Source organism: Ornithodoros turicata, chromosome 2 (genome assembly GCF_037126465.1).
Source record: "Ornithodoros turicata isolate Travis chromosome 2, ASM3712646v1, whole genome shotgun sequence".
Classification (NCBI taxonomy): domain Eukaryota; kingdom Metazoa; phylum Arthropoda; class Arachnida; order Ixodida; family Argasidae; genus Ornithodoros; species Ornithodoros turicata.
Genome location: NC_088202.1, coordinates 72,246,933 through 72,265,147, shown reverse-complemented (window position 1 = coordinate 72,265,147; position 18,215 = coordinate 72,246,933). Strand labels below are relative to the sequence as shown.

At 44.8% G+C, this 18,215-nt stretch overlaps 1 protein-coding gene across 3 annotated transcripts in view; it reads right to left on the bottom strand.

The window, feature by feature from the left end:
• Positions 1–206: 206 nt before the first annotated feature.
• Positions 207–18,215, bottom strand: part of LOC135385555 (dopamine D2-like receptor) — an 844,468-nt gene continuing 826,459 nt past the window's right edge. For all 3 annotated transcript variants that reach the window (XM_064614934.1, XM_064614935.1, XM_064614936.1), the window contains 3 exons: positions 11,345–11,741; positions 7,077–7,560; positions 207–928 (listed from right to left, as the gene is read on the bottom strand). In XM_064614934.1, the coding sequence (XP_064471004.1) occupies positions 708–928; positions 7,077–7,560; positions 11,345–11,741 (1,102 nt within the window). In that variant the 3' untranslated portion in view covers positions 207–707. The remainder of the gene's footprint in view (positions 929–7,076; positions 7,561–11,344; positions 11,742–18,215) is intronic.

Genomic DNA, 18,215 nt, shown 5'->3' with positions numbered 1-18,215 from the left:
CACCGAAAGTTACACTGACAGTGGCGTCAAGGCAGCGACGCCGCCGGCTGTGAAACTCAATCATAAATAATTATGTTCAAATTTAATTCGAATACCCCGCTCGGTGAGAGCGAGCGTCATGTAAGAGCAATAGTGTAGGCTGGTGTGTGTCCGGAATATAGCTTTAAAGTACAGTAGCACACAATGTGAATGCACTTAAGAAAAAGTACAAGTGTTCAGAAATATATTAACGGTACGCAGATGCTACTTCAAGTAGTCGTCGTCATTTGAACGCCATGCACAACACGAGACAGTTGAGACAATTGAGTAAGAATTGCACACGAAGCACGTTGAGAAATAATTGTGTGACACCCCTCATAAGTACTAGGCTTGATTTCACGCAAAGCTTCATCACTTGCGTAAAAAATATCAAACAAGAACATCATTAGAAAACAGAAACGAGAACGGAGACAACTCATTCAAATACCCTGTTCCCTATATATCACTTCTTCACGGAGGTTGGACTTTTGTAGCTCATGCACTGCCAAGCCGTGGAGCAATCGTGATCGCCGTTCTTTGAGTTCATGTGAGGAACTGTATCGTTCGCTCTACTCATATTTGTTAATCTGGACGAAGATGTGACTCTCGCACGCGTGTCATGTTTTGGCACAATACCAACGAGGACATTTGATGTTGAGCTCTTGAGGGCAGCACCAGACGGTATCAGGCTACTTGGTAGGCTCCAAGAGAAGCTTTTTGAAGGCCTTGCGGAATTCCGGATTAAAGATAGTGTAGATAACAGGATTAACACAGCTGTTCATGTAGCCAAGCCACGTGGTGAGCAGGAAAACGGTGACCCCCAAATGGCAGTCATTCCTCTGTAGCTTCATGCAGACGGCTTCAATAACGTTGCATGTGAAGAATGGCACCCAACAGATGAGGAAGACACCTGAAGAAAAGACGTCATGTTGTCGAAACTAGAGTCACTAAATAAGTTTCGCTTCAGAGTATCGACACTGAAGTCCACGGGAGAGCAGGAGCGCCATCTTGTTTCCACACCACACCGGTACCATCCACAGTTGAGGACCAAAGACGGCTAACATAATGCTCGCTGTGAGATGGAGAAGCGTGTATGATTGTTGTACGATAATACATGTATTGTTCACCAGAGCGTCCCGAGGATGTCAAGGTGAGCTCAACGCCGTCAACCTTGATGAGCTGCTTGCACGAGAAAGGAATATTTCACCCGCGCACGATAGATGGCATCGTGTGCTGAAGTGCGCGTGCGCCTGGGTAGCGTGGTGCGGAAACAAGATGGCGCATGCTCGCTCTTGGAACCCAGTGTCGACACTCTGAAGCGTAGCTTATTTAGTGACTCTAGTCGAGACAGATTACTTTTGCAAATATTTGGAATGTTTCGGCAGATCACTATACAGAGCAAGACACACTTTTGTTATGGCGAATTCCACAAAGAGAGAAATCTTTGCCTCACGATGGGGGTAGATGAAGTGGCTACTCCCGGTGGTGCCATTCGAATCTGGGCTCCCAATAGATTGCCCTACGCCCTCTTCAAAAGTAAACCGAGCCTTCCACAATGCACGGCGCTGCAGTTCTGGTGTCTTTTCTTGGATTGGATTGACCACCTTATGCATGCAATGACGTAGCCACTCCATGATTCCTCGGCATCGCGACCTACTATGGATTGTTGAACTCGTTTGAAACTGCGGCAATAATTTTTACGCGACCCAATACACGAACGCTAAAAATTCTCCAACATTACTGCACCCATTTGTTTTGTCCTATCCGAATTGGTGGATCAGAAAGTGTTTCCTCTTGGAGCAAAGTTTGCTTCTGCCCTTGTTTCTGCAAACGGAACAATTTTCGCGCTTTCTCGGATCAAAGTTTTGACCTAGCTCTGCCAATGGAATTCGCCATTTAAGGTCAGTTCGTCGACAAGCAGCTGCATAGTGACACCCGGTTATGCAGGTCTACAAAATTTTGAAACTTGAGTGGTTCAGAAATGAAGTGCGCCATTGCTTAATGATCTTCATGTGCTGATTTCAAATATACGACAATGAAAACACACACTGGCCCCGGCTTCTGTGGCATCCAAGAGATTTCCGATTAGTACAACGTTAATTGTGTGGATAACGCACGAAACAGTAATCAGTACGATTAAACACTAAAAAAAGCAAAAACCTGCACACAGTCGGTTCAGCAAATTGTTGAAATTTTTTTTAGAGGAAACATAGTGCTAATTAACTGTACTAAAAAATGTCGAAACACTATTGAAGATCACTCTACAACGCTTTGACCTCATTCACTGGCCGCTTGTCTCTTCCTTCATAGCCGGCGGGGGGAGGGTTCACCCCCGAGTCGTACCTTTGGTATTGGTATTAGTGCGTTTAGGAAAGGGAAAGCCAAGCCGAAACCATCTCCCCCAGGTAAACTCTCCATTAATCCCTCCTGAAATATCTTTTCTGGCTACGCTACTGCATTCAAGCATATATTTACTTATCTCTTGTCACTCTTGTCAGTAGTAGTCTGCATGCATTGATAGGTGCCATTTACCCCGATGCCTATTCTACATCATGAGCGTCCACATCCGGGCTTGTTGATAGCGCATTGTTTCACTGCAAACTTCAAACCACAAGCAATGTTGTGTGTAGGTGTGTGTCTAACTGTGTCCCTATGTGCTTTTTTTAAAGGTTGCACTGAACTAATTTCTCACTATTCTTTTTCTATTTTTTCTATCTCTTGAACTCGCTATTTTCTGTAGTCGCAATATCCTGGTGCAATCGCTCCCCATGGTCATCGCTCACTTCTCCTGGCGGGTGGTTGCTATAAACGTTAACGATTCGTTTCCGGTTTTGTTTTAAACTTCTCCTAGGGGTAGTGGTTCATGAAGCCAACCTTTGCGCCAATGAGACGTTTGATGTGCGACGTACCCACACCTCTGTATCTTCAAAATGAAAAGCAGTTAGCAATTTTTGCATCATTTTCGTTTTTCACACCACAAAGGTACTTCAGTTCAGTTGCTTTATGGCTGAACCAGTTTGGATGTGGACATTGTTATAGCATTGTTGCTATTCGCTTAGCATTTAATGAACTGGGATGAACTGAACAGAAAGTCAAGTAATTCTAGTAGTTCGGGGTTTCTCTAAAGATATTGCTTATATGAACAAAAGTGAACGGAAACCACATATGAGATTGGACTCAATTCCCGAGCAGCTTGAGAATGGCTGCAGGGCTAAATGTGGCAGCATTTCATATTTGCTATCCTGGCTGACGTATCTCTAAACTCAGTATACACGCGAAGCTAAGAAAAACGTATTTGGCAAAAGCAAATAGTATACCTCAGTCATCGCTGGTGCAATCACAGACTGTATTTCTTGGACTAGCCGCTATTTGGCCCTTCGGGAAAAGATGAACTAACATCTACAAAAAAGCACAGCGCCACGGTATTGCTTCCTTTTCTGCCGCTTTTTTTTTTCGCGAAGGTCAACTGTTATTCGCGAAGCAAGATATCGATGCCAGTTTTTGGGCTTCGCAAATAGCTTTGAAACTCTCAGCGAAATTCCCGGATGCTCATTCCATGTTATTGAAATCGGGGAGTTCAACGTCTAATCTATTGCAATTTCTGAGTAATATAACGAGCAATATTTTACCTGTTCATTCTGTCTGGATAAAAGACGCTGCGTCAAGAAATTATAATGCGAATTGCTCGATTTTACTGAAATGAGCGACCATGTTGGTTCTCTTGATATGCAACCATCCCATTACATCTCATGTCATTATGATTTTCCCATCATTTATTGTTGCTGTCGTTGCTATGCAACGAACGGATGCCGTGTGTTTGTCCAAAGTACCGACGTGTTGGCTTACTACAGTTTTTCCCGTCGTATTAAATCCTCATGCCGACACTTTTAATCCTTGTACCGTGGAATTCAATCTCCGTGCCGCCACATTTACTTCGTGTACCGTGGAGTTTAACCCGCGTGTCGGTCACTTTTATTACTTGTGCCGTGAGATTTAATCATTTCTTTTTGTCGCACCCATTCGCCATTCATCTCATGGGTTTATAACGATAATCAAGCGATCATATATTGGAAATTTCCTTACTACACGACTCTGAAGTCAGGCATTATATTGGATGATGAAATTAGTCACCTTAAAAAAAAAGCTACATGCGCTCGCTGTGTTGCGTTTATTGACCGTTACAATGCTAACAGAAGACGGCTGTGGAGGATCACATGATCGACCTACGGAAGTCGCCAGTAAAGTACCCGCCGTTTTACTTTGTTAGCTTTTTTATTCCACGTTAGCGCCGCGAAGCAACTGTGGCTATGAGCGTCGTACAGATGTGGACAGATGGAGAGGGGACAGTAGGAAGGAGTGGGGGACAGGGGGGTTAATATGCGTCCTGGAACAGCTTCAAGGGGAGCTGTGCCGGCATTAGTCTGGAAAGTCTGTCTGAAAACCCATAGAAAACCTCAAACAACACAGCCGGTGGTCAAATTCGAACCCATCACCTCTCAAATCTTCAGCACGACCTTGGCTACCACCAACGAGCGGACATTTTCACTCTCTCGACTATGCCGCTCGTACTTTATTATTTGTATTAGAAACGATTGACTGGGGCATATTGGGAACAACGTGTGGGAACAACAACAACAAAGCTGGATGCGCGACGTGATAAGGGCGGACTGGCTCATTGGGATTGCCTAGCTGTTGGCTACTAGTTACTGATAATGATAGACACAGTTATGTGTATTAAGATCAGCGGACAGTGTCTGTCTAAATATTCATTGATGATTCATACATAGGTTCATACATTGATACATTGATAGGTACAGACAATATCCTCATGAACTTGGCCAGGGGTGTCCACGGACTCACAAGAGCTGACGCTGATTCATTGATAGCTCATTGACTAATCTGTATGTGGGATATACACTGAAACTGATGGAGACTTGGTGAAAGCTCACTGGATGGCTTGTCAGGCCTGTTGATGCGGGTGTATCAACTGGTAACAACTGATAATTTGCGATAAAGGGAAGTAATTCTACGATTTCGGCTCAATGATACTCTGGTCATTGGTGTCATACTCTGATCAGAGTAAAGTGTTAAACCCTGTTACCTAGTAAGTACCTCCCGATGAGGAAGAAGTGACTGATAAGGATTTGCTAATTAGAATAACCTGACTGATATCGCTTGATTAATGGCAGCTGGTGAGAGCTATTGAAACTGTTAATCTCTGGAAATGTGCTACTGACAAAACTGATTACTGACAAAACGCAGTGACAACTGATTGTTAGTTGATGGCCCTATCAGAGTGTGTTTACCATTGTTTACCGTTTCGCTGTCGGTAACAAACACTTGCCAGCCCTTATCTGTCGTTATTACTGTGCGAGCCCCACTGCGCAGTCCATGGGGGCGCAGTAGCTCCTCTAAAGCTACCTCGTCAGTTAGTTTTTGGATACGAGCCTTTATCAGTGACTCCTTATCAGTCGATGGGTTCCTTCTCTCTTTTTCATAACACTAATCTTGTCAGTCATTATCGGTAAATTAAACCAGAGCCGCCTAATTATTTCACTTTGTCGCAAATTATCAATGCTTACCACTCGATATTTCCTTGTCAGCATCCAGAATCAACTGATCAGGTCCTATCAAACGGTCAGCCCAGATCCACACCGCCCTACCATGTCATCTGTTATCAGCCATTATCAAGTAGCGAATATTTATCTCCAGTCCACGCAAAGTATCCCACATCGATCAGGCATTCCTTGGAAGTCCATGGTTATCACTCCTTATCAACCACGCCCTATCAGTCGATAGGATACACTTATCTGATAAACAGCAAATGCCGTGTCGTTATCAATCGTTATTCCTTCGGTTGGAGTCACCTTATAGACAACTACTAGCACTCCATAACAGTTGATAACTCAATACCAGCAACCCAAAGTGGCTACTTCTTATCATCAGGCCAGTCCTGCGAGCTTTCACCAGCAAATCTCTATTGGTGTGAGACCGTGTGTCACACTTAAAGTAGTCATTGACGTTATCAATCAATCAGCACCGTCAGTTCTGCTGAGTCAGTGGACCATTATGGCTTAATTCATGAGGTGGTAGTATACACCATGCATATTTCCACATACACTGGCCACTGATAATCAGTACTGAATCTATCTTTATCAGTAGATAGTAGGCAACAGTTATTGCTAGGCAATCTCAATGAGTCAGTTTGCCCTTATGACGTCCAACCATGAACTCTGGCTCATCGTTCAGAAATCTGTACTGTTATGAACTTTTCGGGATAATAGTATCAGTCAGTAATAGTTCCCGATAGGCCCGTATCAATCATTAACTAATAAAGCAAAACGGCGAATACTTTACTGGCGACTTGTGTAAGTCGATTATGTAATCGTCCACACCTGCTTCTCCTCTACACTGTAACGGTCAATAAATGCAACAGAGTGAGGACATGAAGCTTTTAAAAATCAATAAAAATCACAAGTTTGATCCCCGATAGGATGCCTGACTTCAAATTCAAATTGGGAGCCGTGTGGTGAGTGCTTTTCCAAGATAATATCTCTTGGTTATTGTTTACAAACTCTTGAAATAAATGCAGAAAGGATGCGAGGTCTACTGATTAAATCCCATGGTACAATGATTGAAAGTGGAGATACGTCGATTAAATTCCGCAGTATACGGATTAAGTGTAGTGGCACGAGGATTAAATTCCATCGCCCAAGCAGCGGCGGAACGTTGATTACATTCCGCGGCACAAGTATTAAATACTGCGGAAAAATATATAGTTGCCTACTAATTCCAACACATGCTGAAATATTTTCCACCTTTATCCTCTTTACATCCCACGATTTGCGGCACTAATCAATTTTGCTTAAATATCCCGACTACTAGCGGCCCTACACTCTAACGATGAATTCGCAACGGGTCTACTACTCCTGGGCCGTCATCAGGTCCAGGAAATATCAACCTCCTCACGTTTACACCAGCTCGCCCGTACTTTGTCCACCCAAGCGTGCAGTTCAGACTTCAGGAGCTCGAAACCCGAAGGGATAAAAATTTCTCACCAAGCACAATTGCGAGAGTCTTTGTGGCCTTTCGTTCACGCTTGGCCGATGCCTTTTCCCGCTTTCTTCGACTAGACTTATGCTTTCGACCCAAGTTGAAGCGAGACTTTTTCTTTACGGGTGTCGTCTGGCTCTCTGCGTCCCTTTCTGTGGATGATGGCGCGTCTCTTGCAACGGAAACCGTGAGCAATGGCACTGCCGTCCCGTTCCTCTTCGTGTCCGGTAGCCTGGGGGCTTGCACGTTGGAGAGAAATTGGGTTTCTTCCAGATGTGAGGCCGCGTATCCAGAGTCATGGTTTCTGTTGTGGACGACAATGATGTTGGCAGGTTTGGGCTTGGTGCGGAGGAAGGAGGTGTCGTCATCGCGGTCTGGAGACTTATCCCCAGCCGCTTCGATAGGCAGATCATCGTACTCGTCCTCGTCTGGCTGGCTCCTACTACCCGTGTTCGTGGTCATGAGGTCTTGTTCTGGAACCGCCGCTATCTGATGAATGGAAAATCGAAAGGTCATCGCAGGCAAAAAATGGGAAAGACAAAAGATGGGAAAGACATTGTTCAGTACATAGGAAAGACCCGATATAACCCCACATCTTATATTCATGTGACTCAACGGGTCTCGCTAACAGTGGAACAGTTACTCGCCGAGACAGACTGTCTGTGCCGACCCTAAAGCGTGTCACATCCCTTGTCGTGCTGAAGAACCCCCTGAAAGGCAAAACGGTCGGCCACAGCTGGGATAGTGCAACTCTCGATCAACAGTACATACAATATGCATGTAACGTCAAGAGAGAAAGACAGAAACATCGACCCCATTTGTATCGCTGGTTTCTCCCTCGGATTATGTAACAAACAAGAACCACCACCTTAACTTGCCATAGACTAACAATGTCCCAATTCACTTTAAACTTCCGACCAAATCTCGTTACCCTTATCTGTACATTACTTCGTGATCATCTGAACAAACTTTCTTGACATTATAATATACTACAGGTATACAGGGTGTTTTTTCTAATTCTTTACGGAATTTTAATAAAACAGACTACGAGAGCAGCATAGATGTCCTTCTTACAATGGAGTTATACGGGCCACACGGACATCCTCTGGAAGAGAATGTGTAACTATGAGATAACTAATTACCTAAATTCAAGCGATCATTAATTAACTCTTTAATTAGGGGCAAAAGCGAGACAGCAGAATGGGAGACAATCCTCGTTGAAAGCCACCCTATGTTGTAAAAATAGTAAAACGAGCGCGTGCCGAGAAATATCCATCGCTGAATTGCGATATGCAAATGAGCCGCAACCAAAACAGCGCGCATCAGTAGCGGATCACCTTCACCGACGGAAGCTTACCTGGGCAGGAAAGCGGTTGACCTGGCTAGCAGATCAGCACCTACTCCATCGCCTCAAAGCACGTGGTCCTCTGACGTGGAGTGAGCGCTGTGTTCCCTGCGCTCCCGGTCGTCGCGGTTTCGGTTTATTTGTATATCAAAATTCGGCGACTGATATGCGTGCGCGTTTCAGGATTTTAAAAAATCAACTAAAATGGAATGGCTTTCAACGAGGATTGTCTCCCATTCTGCTATATCGCTTTTGCCCGGGATCTTCTAATTAAAAAGTTAATTAACGAAGTTTAGGTAATTAGTCGTCTTGGTTACATACTCTCTCTTCGAGAGGATGTCCGCCTGGCCCGCAAACGGCAAAACGGCAAAAACGACATCTACGCTGCTCTCACAGTGTTTTATTAAAATTGTAAATTATGAAGAAAAAAACACCATGTATACAGGGCGTTTTTTTTTATCGTTTACAGATTTTTTTAAGGTCATCTTGACCACGTTGCAGCCGCCGTTCAGCACACGATTCATTCTAGCCCACCATAGTGGGAGTGCAGCCGCTACTTTTCGGAAGAGAAGATTTACTGTCCGGGATCATTTAAATCAAATGCGGCAAGTTGTCGGCTGCAACCCCGACCGCGATCCTGCCAAAACGGCAAGATGTCGAGAACTCTGTAGAGAAGTTGATAAACAAGTCGACAAACAGAGGCTACAGCGTTCGTGCGGTGCGCGAACGTACCAACTTCCACCTGATGGTCTTCCGAAAGAAGGACATTGAAAATTTGCACTAGTAAGCACAGAAAACTGTTGCATTTTCCAGTTCGCAATGTAGAACATGTAGCAGTCTCCAAATCGCAAATTTTTCCGCTAGGCAACAGCACTAAACCTGGAGATCTGGAGGGAAAATCTCAAAGTTGGCAACACTGGCGCCACAAAACAAGGTTTTGGAAGGAACGATTCATATGATTCAATAAAAGTCACTTCAGCTCGCTTATCCATTACGTTTCGTATGGGTGGAGTCGGTCGTTTCGTTCGTGCAAGAGCGACCACTAAAAACAACAACAGATATATTCTGATCCTCTAATGTCTTCCTTTCGTCCGAACTGCATGCTCTTTACATGAAAGAACTTGCAGGAGAGACGAGGAAACGTAACATGCAAAATCATCATTTTGTTTCGCTGTTTCTCCTGCAGGTTATTCATATTAGGTCACCATATTACCGAAGATAGGCCATTACGCCACAAGGACAAGAGATCTCGTGTATATATACCGTACATTTTTAAAAGCTCAAGCACTTCTTTCAGGAAACGGGCCAAAGTGACAGGAACAACAGATTAGTCCGAGGCTGTACACATCATACAGGGTGTCCCAGCTAACTGCAAACATATCTTTTAAAAATATATATAACACTTGTTCCAAGATGAAATCAATTGCAATATAGCGTATGCTGAAGGGCACTCCCTAGGAGGGCATTAGCAAAGTCCAACGGCAATGTCTTAATTAACTTTTTAATTATAAAAGCTACGAAGTTGTCCTAATGAGAACATCTGTTCCTTCCGGTCACCTGATATCGTAGCCGTTTTCAGAACAAAAATCCGTTCGATGGATCGCCCGCAAAAAATTCGTGAAGGAACGCCATTTTTTTTCTTTATTTTGTTCATTGCGCTTCTTAGAAGACGCGTCTTTCCTTCACCCTCAATGTGAGAGGGAGAAAGAGCACACTATCGCCTCTCGCGTCCTGGAAAAAGATTAAAAGGGAACAGAAAATGCAACGCAAGATAAGGCAAGTTCCGATAGAGTCACCCGATACATTTGTTTTTGTTTTGTTTCCGCAAGTTAAAGGAGTACAGAGGGCCATCCAAAAAAATTTCAGATTAAGACATCTGATGAAAGTGTGTGTGTGTCATTATACCGAATAGCGCGAAAGGTTTTGATGTGTGCAATTTGTTTCCCAGAAAAAAACTCACATAAACATAGCTCCGCGCCTTCACCCTTAACTCGCCACTCCAGCTATAACGAGGATGAGGAGGTATGATGCCACGTCACCGATAACGGCATAAGGAGACTCGTTGTGGTGTGGTGGGACGCCGTAAACCTGTTTTGCCAGTTTTCCCGGAGAATTGGGGATAGAATGAGCGGCCGAAGCATTACCGAGCAAGGAGAAAGGCTTTATCAGAACCCCGAACAGTCGAGTAGCAAACGACAGCGGAGTAGCAGACAACATTTCTCGAGGCCAATCAGCAAGCGTTCTCCTTATAGCGTCAGCGCGCGAGGTTCCAGGCAGATCACCGGCTGGTACTGCTCTTCACCACCGTTGCGCACGGTCGCTTTTTGCGGCGTATTTTAAATTCAATTTCTGCGATAATTATGATTCCGTGGTGTAAATCACTTCGCATGGTGCATCTTACTGGCCTACTTAAGAGTTTGATAGGAAGAAAACTGGGTGTTAAAAATGACTTCTGTGCTACTTTAAAGCTCATCTTCGACGCATGAGGCGACACTGTACTCCTTTCCCCTCTCACGTTGGGGATGAAGGAAATACGCGTCTGCGAAGATGCGCAATGAACAAAATAAAGAAAAAAATGGCGTTCATTCACTAATTTTTTGCGGGCGATCTATCGAACGGATTTTTGTTCTGAAAACGGCTACGACATCAGGTGACCGAAAGGAACAGATGTTCTCATTGGGGCAACTTTGTAGCTTTTATAATTAAACCGTTAATTAATGAAAGTTAATTAAGACATTGCCTTTGGACTTTGCTAATGCCCTACGGAGTGCCCTTCAGCATATGCTATATTGCAATTGATTTCATCTTGGAAAAAGTGTTATATATTTTTTAAAAAATATGTTTGCAGTTAGCTGGGACACCTGTATATCCCAACAACTTTCCCTCGGTGTATAACTACCATATTTGAAACCCTCAGATGCACTGTACCTGCAGCCCTTTGTTGCCGTTCTTGTCGTTCTGTGATATCCGGGTCTCGTGGTGGCTCTGAGCATTTGTAGCGTTTTGAATGATGATCCCCTTGAGACGCGGCTCTTTCTTGGCCAGAGCCTTGCGGGCGCGGTCGTGAATCACCTTGAAGATCTTGTAGTAGAGGAACACCATCACGATACACGGTATGTAGAAAGAGCTCAGCGAAGAATAAAGGATGAAGTCCGAGTTGTAGAAGACACACAAATGTGGCACTCGCTCTGGAGACGTGTTCAGTCCGAGCATGATGGGTGACCCTATGGCAGCAGACACCACCCACACAAAAACGATGGTGAGTGCCACACGTTTGCTGTTCTTGTGCTTCGAGTACTTGATGGGCTGGGTCACGGCGATAAACCTGCAGTGAAAAGAGCAGATACAGTAGCGCTCAAACGTGCGCTGACAGATCATTTTCCTCACTCATAAGCTCTGACGAAGCTAATGGATATCAATAAATGTCTCGCCTGACCACATAATGAGATTTGAGAGAGTGTTTGGGAAAAAGAACGAGTACTATCTGTCAGTTAATTAAGCCCTATTTGCTTCCGTCCCTTCCGTAATAAACGTATACGCCCCATCCCTATTTGCTGGAAAGGGAATGTGCGGTAGTTAACAGATCGAAGAGAAAGCCACGCTTGGTGCCATCGATTTTATTTCCATCCCATTGCTTTGAACTCTCACAATGTTGCCCCAGGGTATAAACATATTGTATTGAACGTAAGTCACCTTGCTATACAGTACTCATCAAGTTAGGAATAGAGGCTTCCACAGAAAGAGAGAGTTCCAGTTTTTGACTCAGGCGGATAGTACAACATATAGCGGCAGGAGACTCTATCCGTGCCGCGCCATGTCCGCAGGCGACGTATTTTCAGTGGCAAATGAGAGACACTCAATTCGCCTCCTACGTCACGCAGCATGATCGCATTACAGTACTGCCGCTCAGTGCATTGCTGAGTTACCAGAGCTTTTCGATATGGAACTACGACTTTCTTTGTGTTGCGTGTGCAGGGTGTCATGATGGGGAAAGTCGCGTCACGAAAGTGGTAGTAATTTAAAACGCTCATAATTCCAAAGCTGTTCAAGATAGCGCAATGAGTATGGTGGCATTGTATAGATAGCAGACGAAAGTTTCACGTGATAATTGTGCGGGAGAGAGGGCAATTTTGCGAAATTGGGGACACGAATGTACCGTAAGGTGGTACGGAAGAAATTGGTTCTCTTATTTCGTGTCCGACCAGCCAACAGTCACCGCTCGTATAGCACACGTACAATGCTGGACAAAAGTTTACGGAACACGCTCCGGCACATTCCTTCCTGAGTGTGATACGCTAGCAGCGAATGGGACCGTACGGACTTAAGACATATGCCTAGGTAATCCAGTCACGTGTTTACAAGTCTGTATTGTCCAATTTGCTGCTGCCGTTTCACTCTGAGGAAGGAATGCGCTGGAGCGTGTTCCGTAAACTTTTGTCCAGCACTGTACCATGCGTCATAGCAGACCATATAAGGTGCCGAAGGATTGGTCTTGAGCTCTAGCCGTAGATGACACAAAAAGATAATTGCGCATTTGAAAGTTATACAGGAAATAGTGCGCAGGGCTGTGAATTGTCTGGCAATATCCGTATTTATGCGACGAAACTGCAAAAGAGAAAGAAATTACAGTATATTTCATTGGTGCCGTTTTAATTACACTACTTTGACTGTATTTCCAATTACGGTAGCATACCTGTTCTTTTTACGGAAAAATTGATTTTGACCGTAAATTTTGCGTCAATTTTCTGCAGTGTAGTCAACCTTCAAGTAATAAAAAGAAAGGGCGCCGTGTACTGCCGTGGTCACGGTGGTGGTGGTGAAAGGGATCGCCATTGTCGGCCTCACATAGGTTGGCGTCACGACTGAGGCCCTGGGGGAACGAAGAAAACCCAGGTAAAACACCAGGCAGCACAGCGCGCACTGTAATGTTTGCACCTCGGGCTACGCATGCAGTCGAATGACACGGCTTCACATGTAATCTGCTCGGGATCCGGACAAAAGGTCCCCGGACAAAATGTCCCCGGCTGCGGTCCCTCACCAGGAAATGGAAGTTCCTGTTACACAGCCTTTGCTAGCTTCCGTGAGAATATATTTTTGTTTTCATGCTGTCCAGTGGATATTGTGCGTCCTGGGCCGACTTCCCTCAAGGGGCTTTATTTGCCTTTGCACAGCCGTTGCTAACTTCCATGACAATAAATGTTTGTTTTCATGCTACCCGGTGGAAATTGTGCGTTCTGTGCCGACTCCTCTCAAGGGGATTTAATTGCCTTTTTGTTCAGCAGCCCAGAGCTACCCCCTGGATATTCTGCGTCCTGGGCAGCCTTGTCTTGGAGAGGAATTAATTGCCTCCCTGGTAACGTACTGCTTTGTGGGCACATGCAATAAGACATATCTCAAAAGTGAGAACCGTTGCAGTGATTGTGACATTCAGCTAACCAAAATATTTATTTACAATTATTTACATCTGCAAACGTCTCGCACCATTTCGTGTTCCGTTCTAGAAGCCGATCGTTCTGGCAACACCGTGTGGAAATTTTTCAAGTTTTTTTTTTTTTTCATGCTGTGAGATGCATAGGGATCCTCCCGCAATCTGTGTCGAACCGTGTCCCTCCAGGAAAAAGCAGACTTTAAGGAATGCAAAAAGGTGCCACTCAGTGCTGCAGAACCTTCGACACTTTTTATGGACAGGGAAAGAAAAATGAGGTCGCTCACGCTAACAGCGCTTTAACACCACCAAGGTCATCGACGTCGGGTGCTACAGCTACAAAACAGGTCAAAATTACTTCAACCATCACGGATAGCATCAATGTAGTTCTACGTCAAACCTCAACAGCTGTGACCCCGAGCACAGTCACAGCCATCATTTTATGTTGCAGTCCATTTTTAGAAAGCAAGCGTGCGCAGCGGTATATGAGAACGTAGGTTGGATAAGATTAACAAAGGGTTTGGACGAATCCATGCAACGCACGATATTGCACCTCAGCGTTTTCATGCGTTGGCATTAGAACCCCCAAGTGGGAAAATCGTGACCGTCTGTCGGATGGATGTGAGAAAGTCTAGAGTTGAGACATAGGGTGTTAGATATGAGAAGATAGTAGATTTAGACAGCAGGCACATCAATACACAGTTTGTAGATAGTAGTAATGTAGTGGTGATAGTGATAATTGGTGATTAATGCTGAATGACGTGTAGTGATGATAGTGATAGTGATAGTAATAGTAAAAAATACATAAGTTGCATACATATATTAGTGAAGCCAAATTTCCATTTTGTTTTTTCTTAAAACCAAACCAAACCAACATAAGAGAATAGCCTATAATGCCAACGCATTTCTGGTCCATTAATTGCACTAATCCTCCTTCAATTTTTTTATCCTTCGTTTAAATCGTTATGCCGCTTTCTGGAAGTGAGCCCCGGTACGTTATGAATTCTGGACACCTCTTTCTTGCATGAAACAAGTAGAGTATGCGTCGTTTGTCTGAATTCGCTATGACAGTTACACTTATTTCGATATTGAAAAACCTTGCGGTTCAAGAAGTGAGGCATTGGTTGGTACAGCTCGAAGCAGAGTTAACTGGAACGCCGCGTCGACCAGCGGAGCAAGGGGGGAGCCACCCTGGCGGCGTCTAGTAGAAATAAAGGGCGAGGAGGTTTTGACATTTCCATTCTAGTCGGAGGGGTGTTCGCTGTGGCGTGCCGAAGAGTGCGCAATCGGGTTGGCGTTATCAACGCTTCGCTCGTTTGTTTTGGGCGACCGTGTCTGAGGGATTGCGATGAATCGATGATATCCCGATGGCGCGCGGCAGGTTAGCACGTGCGAACCAGTCGTCTCTCACCTCTCCTAAAATTAAAATTAAGGTGAAGAGATCCAGATGAGGAAAATTTTCAGAAAAAGGATTGATGTGGGTGAAAAGAAAATCAAAATGCGATTTACGAAAGGTGGAAGAGGCAAATTTGAGGAACGTGCAGTCGAGGTAGGGGCGAACCTCTGCTGACGAAGTGAGGACAAAGGTCATGGTGAATTCGTCTAGCTCTGATCATCATTCACTACACCAATAATAGAAAATCTTCATGGTGACTCCCTGCACTGTGTGCCAGCATGCACACACAAAAATTTTGTGTGAACGAATTGGCTGTTCTTCCGAGAAACTCCCGAGAAACGCGATATGCTACACCATGAAAGCATTCTTTTGTTATTATTTAAAAACTCATTACGATGGTTTCGCGATTACCATCGTTAATTATTTCAAGCCTCTTCGCATCCTCTATTCTGAGGACAGTAAATTTTCCGAAAGAGAGAAGTTCTTTTTCATATCATTCGATCACACAATGAGCGTTTCTGATGACGCGTGCCCATGCGCCAACCTGTTTCCAGGCGCGTGCCATGACATTCTCCACGTTATCTCAGACACAATCGCCCAAAACACAAACAGGCGCAGCGTTGATAACGCCAGCTTGATTGTGCACTGTTCGGCACACCACAGCGAACACCCCTCCAACTGGAATGGAAATGTCGAAACGCCCTCTCCCTTTATTTCTGCTAAAGGCCGCCAGGGTGGCTCCCCTCTTGCTCCGCCGGTCGAAGCGGCGTTCCAGTTAACTCTGCTTCGAGCTGTACATTGAAACATGACGAGGCAAAGCGACGGAGGCACGGACAGCCGTAGAGAGCTTTAGAAAACCGCTACCCGACCAACAGATAAGATTCTGAATCACTTGAATAAAATATCTCAGGGAAAAGGTGCTGACACCAGAATTCGAACCTGGGCACAGCCGCCATCTTGATTCGCGATGTCAATCTGTCGTGCACGCCGGATACAACGACCCACTAGCACTGAGTCGTTTCGTTGTATTCGGCGAGCAGTACTGATTGGCATCGCGAAGTAAGATGCGACTATTTGCGGTAGCGCAGTTACATATCGCAGTTGTGTAGTACCGGAGTTGCAGTGGGACTACCAGATGTTCACTTTTGCCGACGGTACATATCCCGCGGTAAGTTGTTGAATGTAACGGCGTGTTCAGTAGATCATTTCACACGCATCATCGACCAGTTGTGGCGCCAGCACATGTGCTCCGTGTGAGAAAGTTTTTGTATATATGCAAGGGCGCACTAAAGCTATGCAAAGTGCTCATCCCTGTGTCGTTACCTGTTTGGTCTAACTATCAAGAGAGGCTCGCACACGGGGGATTAACCCTTTCCAAAGCGAAACTGCCTTCTACGTCCTCTTGACGCATCGACGTGAGATCGCGTGTCCCAACTCTGCCGGCGTCCGCTTGACAGCACGTTGACAACACAGTGACCGACGCAGTTTGCCTCAACTATAACCTTCCGCAAAGGAAACGTCTGAAAGTACACTGCGATATGTCATATTTACGACAAGAAAACATGTGAATGATCCACGACGATGGAGTTGCTGCTCAAACCGATCTGCAATACATTTACGAATAACGATTCTTCCGATTTGCTAAAAGCCTCTGTCGTTGGCTTCCCATCAGCTTTTCGAGTCGGCGGGAAGATCAGTCGTATGGTTCGGGCACAAACGACTCGCTACAACTCCGTAATAACCAGATTGGGTGCGGCGCGTGGAGAGGAGGCTATCACGCCACTGCGCCGGTATGCGCGCTGACGGTGGAATTCGCGCTACAGGCTTCGGGTAAGAACGGCGCGACCGCGTTCATAGACGCCATGTCCGAACAACTAGACCTTACACTACAGGCACCGATGTCCGCCAACCCATAACAAGGCATGGATCCTGCATAGATTTAGTCTTTGGAAACACCCACTGTGTTCAAGACACCACTCGATCATCTCGACAACCATTTCAATGAGCACAAGGGAATAGTCATCTAACTGAAATAAACTCTTTGTGTACAAACTTAAATGCGTCCTCACTCAACCACACACCGAGACTAGCCTGGAATTTGCGTTACAAGACTCGTAACCGTCTTCGTAATTTTATTATTATTATTTTTTCTTTCGGATCTTGGTGGCAGGGTACAAGTTGCTTAGACACGCCATCTTCCGCGAGGGACGTTAAATACGGGGTGCCGTGTGGCGAGCTTTCATCGCACATTAAAGAACCCTCAGGTGGGCAAAAGCAATCCACAGACCGACTGCTTTGGCGTCGCTTATGATCTCAGTTGTCTCGCGACGTAAACCCCCAATTATTATTATTTTTTTTTTATAGCAATAGAACAAAATTACTGAGTTTCAGAATGTTATTTTTGCTTGTTACGTACTAACTTCATCATAAATATTGATGGTTCGTCGGTTAACTGAGGTGCAAATGGATTGTGTAAGCTTTGTGCACTTGAGTGGCCCAGAAAGCGCTGCCCTTACGAAAGAATAATACGGTTCGGGAAATACAGCTCGCATACGCAAAGAAATAGGACAATAATGATCTTTCTTTCCTAAGAGAGAAAGAAACAACTGCTAATGAGTAGGTGCTCCTTTTGTGCCTGAGACATTCGTACATAAGAATACACAAATACGTTCAATATAAACGCAACGCTGACTGTACAGTCCTTAGCGCAAGAAATAATGCGAAATTAGCTTCGATAATGAAAAGATGGCTAAGAAGAAAGCAAGCTGTAGAAGTTGATGCATAATGTAAAACCCCGGGACTAGGGGAGACGAAGGGACAGACACTAGTCTCTAGACTAACTAGACTTCGTGTTGTGTCTGTCCCTTCGTGTTCTCTAGTCTGGGGATTTTACATTATGCATTAGCTTCGATGTCGTAGTTCATCTTTCAACAATACTTTCATTTTTCTTTTCTGCAATACCACTCTAGTATTGCAAG